Source organism: Cryptotermes secundus, unplaced genomic scaffold, assembly GCF_002891405.2.
Source record: "Cryptotermes secundus unplaced genomic scaffold, Csec_1.0 scaffold205, whole genome shotgun sequence".
NCBI classification, from domain to species: Eukaryota; Metazoa; Arthropoda; class Insecta; order Blattodea; family Kalotermitidae; genus Cryptotermes; species Cryptotermes secundus.
Window position 1 is genome coordinate 211,217 of NW_019731570.1, and position 6,734 is coordinate 217,950.

Here is a 6,734-nt window from a genome sequence, read left to right on the forward strand (position 1 = left end):
GTGGTTTGAACGGCTGTTGTACTGCGATGTGGAAAGCAAATGGAAAAACTACCACATTATCACTTTTCCTGGATAGTCTCTTCCCAAAAACAGAAGATCGCATTAAGTGGAGGAACTGTTTTGGAAGAGGCTGTGGACCTGTCGTCTGACAGATTACTCATGAATGAATGAATGAATGACGAAGGAAATAGTTCAAATTTCCGTCAAAAAGATTATGCTAGAAAAGCTTCAAGACTATAGAAAATATCCAAAATAATATTCGTGTTTAATGTACTAACACTGCCAACGCATTCACCAAAGCCATTCGGAGCACGCGGAAACTGTGAGCACTGCCGAACGTGTTCTAGACTTACAGTCCTGTTACAACTCATGATGGTGTCCTTGCACCAATCCGATACATATTGTAAGCAGATCAGGTCCCTGTTTGAACGGTGTCCATAAAGCAAACATTAGTACAGAAACTACGTGTTTAACTTTATTCGTTCTGGTCCGTCACACTAGTTAATTATTATAAAGTGATTTGACAACACCGTCCAGTGTGACTCAGTATATTGTATATTTATATAATGTCTTTATATGTTTCGATCAGTTGTGACCATTTTCAGAAGGCAATAACAACTTAAGGAACTATTATTACATAAAGAAAGCAGTCTTCTGGGATGTGGCGTCGTGTAGATATTGTGTTATCCGATGTTTCGGAGGAACGTCGGTTAACACAATATCTACACGGCGCCACATCCCAGAAGACTGCTTTCTTCATAGTCACCGCCGTGAAAACCTCAAATCTTACATACTATTATATAGATCATAGTACATAAGCTTAAAGTTTTATGTAAAGATTTTTAATTGAGTTAAAACGTGTTTAAGTGAAAAATATATTATTAATGTTCTTAATATTTAAAATCTTGAACAGCTGAGGTTTGTGTCTCCGTGCCTCGTCTGTGAAAACGGGAGATTGGGGTGTTGTTTGCCGCCCTCTGAGTTTCGGCCAGCGTTCAATAAAACAACGAAATGAGAAACAACTTAACAAACAACACAGATCCTTAACCAATCATATAAAAGGAGAGCGGGGGGCGACAGCGTTTGAGAGACTAAAAATGCTTTCAAATTTTTGGTAGGAAAGCCTGAACAAAAGTAACCATTTGGAAGAACTACATGTAGATTTCAGAAGAAAATTAAAATGATATTAAGGCAATGTGTGGACTGGATTCGTCTGTCTCACGACAAGGGCCAGTGGGGGGCTCCTGTGGACCAGGGTGTGTCATACCTTGTGCAGTCAACCTTAGATAAGGAAAGAAATGCGTTAAGAATTTCTTAATTTCTCACCGGCCTATGAATACCGGATGTATGTTGAGAATAGAATCTAGTTACTTTTTAATTGTGACGTAACGGTCTACGTCATTGACTGACGATGGCGATAGTAGGTAGATTATAGTCCGCGGATGGTTCAAAGTGTCATAACCCAGAAGACTACATCAGTTTTCACCACTATAAAACCTCAACTCTAGTTACGATTATTATTATTCTCCTTAAGTCCAAACAATTTGGCAGATACAACCTCTCAGTGAGAAGGATCATGAGTTACGTATCAAAACTGGTTCGTTTGTTGTGCGTGTTGCAGATTTGGAAAGAAGCCGCTACTAGGAGCAATTCGTGACGGAGGAAGCCATACTGGACTGCAAGTCATCAGAATACCGACTGCAGCAAACCATACATTATAAAAAAAATTATTTTGTTATTATTATCATCATCATCATCATCATCATCATAACCTAAGAGGATAAAAGCCTCCAACAATTATCTGAACTTAGTTTAAACTTGTTTGGACAACAAAGTAACATTCAAGCCATGGGCAACGCCCTGAGTGTTCTGTTTACAGCCCCAGGGAGCCCATGTATGCCCATGGCAAAGAGTTCTGAACCACCTAAGTGAGATTTGCAGATACTCGACAGGTTATTTGGGTGCCCTAAAGAACCGCCAATCCACCGCAGTCAGTGAGGAAGTGAGACGACGCATGGTGAGAAAGCAAATGCAGAAGTTCGACCAGGATCACGGCACTTCATATAGCCATGTGAGAGGCGAAATTTATATAAGTTCGAAGCACGAATTTCTTATATGGATTTAAAATTTCAGTTCTTACCTCACGGTAAACTTGCAGCGCCTCCCTTATAAACACCAACCAGTCAGTGCTGGTTAGGGAAATAATCACTGTTTTTTTTTTACGAAACACATTACTACAAGGTGTGCTCAGAATTAAGTTTTCTAATGTTAAAGCAGGTGGTATATATAGTCACCAATGTATTTTAGAAGGCTAATAAAATTAGCAAATGTGAGAATTGATGTTCCTAGAACTGTGACTATCACTTAAAATTAGGACAAATTTTCAAAATATGTAATAAGATTTGCAGTTATTCACGGCCAGATTAAAATTCTGTTGTACGACATACGTTGTTCATTTGCCTCCACTTCATACTACGACTTCCGGCATAATTTAGTTTTCTAATTTAGGACTACAGATCGTTGCTTGTGTCTTGCGAAGTCAAAAAGTATAAGAATTCAAAGCTACGTACATATTTCCTGATTATAAAGGAAGCATGAATTGATAACAAGCCTATACAAAATTTCCTTCAGAAATTCTGTTAGATTTCAGCATCAGACAATATCATTTTCTCATATAAATAGCGAAGTTAATTACTAAACAAACGCAGCTCACACCTCTAGAATTTAACAGCTGCCCAGTCAATGAAGACATTCCTCATTCTTTGTCGAACCAGAAAATTTATTTCCATGCTGACGATATCCTGACAAAGGTTCCTGTCCGAAGACAGACTCTCCCTTCCTTGTCATACAGATCAGTTTCAATATCAATCTCTCACCTACACCTAGATCTTCGAAGTGGTCATTTCCTGTCTAAAAAAATGCCGTTTTCTGGGATGTGGCGCCGAGTAAATCTTCTGTGAACCGACGATTCGGAGGAATGTATCGCCTCCATCTTCAGGAAGACGCTGGAGACGGTATATTCCTCCGAAACGTCGATGGAGCATGATTCCAAGATGCTGAACAAACGGAAGTAATATTATTTTCGGGTTCTCGATAAGCTGCAACTCCTATCTGCTTTGGTCTTTCCGGTGCTAAAATCGAAAACAAAAAACTATTTGAAGAAAGCAGTCTTCTGGGATTTGGCACCGTGTATATGTGGTGTTAACCGACCCTGAAGAGGGGGGCGATACGTTCCTCCGAAACGTCGGTTAACACCATATATACACGGTGCCAAATCCCAGAAGACTGCTTTCTTCATAGTCACCGCCGTGAAAGCCTCAAATCTTACAAAAAACTATTTAATCCGTGTTATACGTGATGTACTCATGAAAACTGTATTTACCCATTGCCATCTCTAGACTATGGAGGGAACGGTTTAACACGCCCTCATTAAATCCGTTTATTCTATTACCACTTGTGCCTTCCGGATTCCTCAACCCGATTCTGGAATTCCTTTTAAGAAAGAGGACCAACCGGCTTTTACCAGATAATTTAGTTGCCGAATTAGAACTACCGTATTTACGCATGTATAGGCCGCACATTTTTTGCCAAAAATTCAAGAGGAAAACTGGGGTGCGGCTTATATTCGAAATATTCGAAATCACACTTCATTAAAAGAAATTATATTCATAATTAGTAATACAGGGTGTAATACTCCTGAAATAATATTCCAAGAAAATTATTTTTTCTATAATTTCTCTCTGAAAATTGTGCTGCGGCCTATACATGCGTAAATACGGTAACTTCAGCGGAAACATACGCAACATGACGTGCTCTGTTGGTGTTAGCATTAGGGCCTCAAAATATGCTCGGCTAATTTTTATTCTTGGTTTCGTGTAGACGTGGCTTTACGATAAATCCGAGGACTGCCCGTGATGCCGGTTTTCATGTGTCTCTGAACTGTAAAATCTGCTGTTCTGCAGGCTGTCTATACTTTCAGGGGGACCGCTCTGATTTTACAGTAGGGGTAGCAGCCAGCAGCTGCTCTTCACTGCAATTCCTCCGGCAGTTTTGCGGATAAACTTCCGCGCCATATTCAGTCATTCATCCATCCATCTGTGGCTCTACAGCCGTTTGTTGGACCTTGGTCGCTTTTTAAGCTTCCTGATCTTTTCCACAGTCAGTAGATTCCTTGAGCGGGGAACAGCCCTTGGCAAGGCAGCTACCTGCACACAGACATCCGTCCCTCAAGTGGGATTCGAAACCACGATCCCTGTGTTCGAGGACGAAGACAACTCAGGCATTAGACCACGCGACCACTGTAATCGCCTCCGCAGCATATTCAATTGCAAATTCTGTATCAATACAGGTACCAGGGAACAACATGAAGAAAACTAAGAAGTCTGTGAGTTATGGATTATTTACATTTAGGTAAACTGAGCCGTCGTATGGTACGTTATCAGTAATCACGACCTGGAAACTACCTGTATGTGCAACAAGATATCATGAGTAGATAACTTCCTTCAACGTTGCAGCATGAAGAGAAATAAAAAATGATTAGACACTGCAAATATATTTTAACAAACTGCTCGCTTTTAAAAAAGTGTGGGGTAATTCTTCGGAGTCACCACATGCGTAATATTGGCACGCCTTAAATGCGGAGAATTACCCAAATATTTGACCTTCCGTTAACGCAGAAATGACGAAAAATGGTTTCCTCTAATTCATGTAAGTAAAGCTCTGAATGACCATTAGTGTGCATACTGCCACTATACAAGAGCTTTGGATAGGTAACTGAATTTACTGAACTCTTACAAACCGTAACTACAATTAACTATTGCACTATAGCGAGTTAACACTCTTCACAATTCACCACGGCACACACTAAGCCTTCTCAGTCTACTGTGTCTTCACCAGTCGTTGCCTTTTACAGCTCCCAACACCGTAGATTCCTCAGCTTCCGTGTTCACCTCCTTACCGGCTACCGACTGTCTCGTAGCGCCTCACGGCCACAATTCCTAGCCACTGACTTCTGGCGCGTCTGGCCTCCACTGGCTACCAAGTCGCTATCGCAGGCAAGCACTCACTTCCGACTCAGAAGAAACTCGTCTGTCTGCAGATCGGTCAGTCGGTTGTATTGCTATTGGCTCCTCGCCAGCACGGCCATTCCTGACTTCAGGTCTCATCGAGATCCAAGACCAAGATTTTTGTTCCTCCCTAGACATGTACGTGTTTAGAAATGGGGCCTCCTATTCGACGAGGGACGGAGGTCGCTCTATGTAGGCCCTACGTTTTTCTGCACAGTAGTTTCAGTAGGAGGATATCCGCGCTGTCACGGCGTCTAGGTCACTATGGATCCTGTGCGTCCTTTGTCATTGCACTATACTAAGTAACATTTATAGAAGATATACAAAGAGTTTCTGTCAATACAGCTCGAACTCAAAGTCAAAGTCAAAATTACTTCACGTCTGGCGGTTTACTGCCAATCAGTGTTGGACCCAAGCCCCTTGAGACTCGCGACCAGTGATTCTTTCTTTCAACTGAACCCTTGCGGTCATTTTCCTTACGTAACATATCATTGATGCTGACCCTCGCCAGCGCAGTCATTTTACTGTCTCAGATTCAAGACTCCCCGAACCTGTAGGGCCAGGTCCCCCTATTTATATCCCCCAGGAACTAAGTGGCCCAGTTATATCCCCAGACACTGCGTTCCCTTTTCATCCCTTCTCATGACTCACACGTTTACGGTGGCCGTATTCGAACCCGCCTCCACGCAAGCAAACCCATTGAAGCCCTTTGAGGCACTCCTTGCATATCCTTACATAGCTTCTGCAAGGACCCAACACAAAACACCGCCTCCAACAGTTCCTCTAGTATTGCGTGTGCATCTGTTGCGGCAGTCACGTGATTTTATTGCAGTGCACGTCTTGAACCTGCCCTTTGATAGGGCGGAACATTCTGAAAGGTGGAGGAGTTCTGAAACTTCGTATGGTGAACATGAAGACATGGCACTTGAATTAAAAGAAACTGAAAAAAAATGATATTATTGTTACTGCCCTGTACTTTATGTCAATTAACTCTTTGTTTTTTAATCACACACTACCTCTTCTCAGAGCTTTCAAGTTCTCAATAATTCCCAAAATATTGTGACACGTATATCTGAGACATGCGTCTGTTCTATGGCCTGTCATTTGTATAAGTTCAACGTCCTTCTTGCCGCAGGAATTTACCGTGGCAATTTGACCAATAAAATGCTTAAGTCTTTTTGGAAGACTGACTGACCTGTTGCAATATATATATATTTTTTTTGTGTTAGCAAGGAGATGCTTTATCGCCACTCCTTTTCAACTTTGCCTTAGAATGTGCAATTAGGAAGGTCCAGGGAAACCAGGACTGAAATTAAATGGATCACATCAGCTGTTGGTCTACGCCGATGATATGGATCTACTGGGTGATAATGTAGATACCATAAAGAAAAACACACTAACTTTAATTGACGCAAATAAAGAGGTTGGTCTAGAAGTAAACACAGAGAACAGTAAGTACATGTTGCTGTCTCGTCACCAAAATGCAGAGCAAAATCATGACATAAAGATAGGAAACAGATGTTTTGAAAATGTGGCACAGTTCAGATATTTGGGAACAACGATAACAGATCGAAACCTGATTCAGGAGGAAGTTCAGAGGCGATTGAACTCGGGTAACACTTGCTACCATTCAGTCCAGAACCTTTTGTCTTCTCGTCTGTTGTCCAA

The 6,734-nt window shown here is 41.4% G+C and overlaps 1 protein-coding gene across 4 annotated transcripts in view; it reads left to right on the top strand.

Moving 5' to 3' along the window:
- LOC111867078 overlaps window positions 1-2,442 on the top strand; it is a 49,885-nt gene extending 47,443 nt beyond the window's left edge. For all 4 annotated transcript variants that reach the window (XM_023856563.1, XM_023856562.1, XM_023856564.2 and 1 more), the window contains exon 9: window positions 1,622-2,442. In XM_023856563.1, the coding sequence (XP_023712331.1) occupies window positions 1,622-1,644 (23 nt within the window). In that variant the 3' untranslated portion in view covers window positions 1,645-2,442. The remainder of the gene's footprint in view (window positions 1-1,621) is intronic.
- The last annotated feature ends 4,292 nt before the right edge of the window (window positions 2,443-6,734 follow it).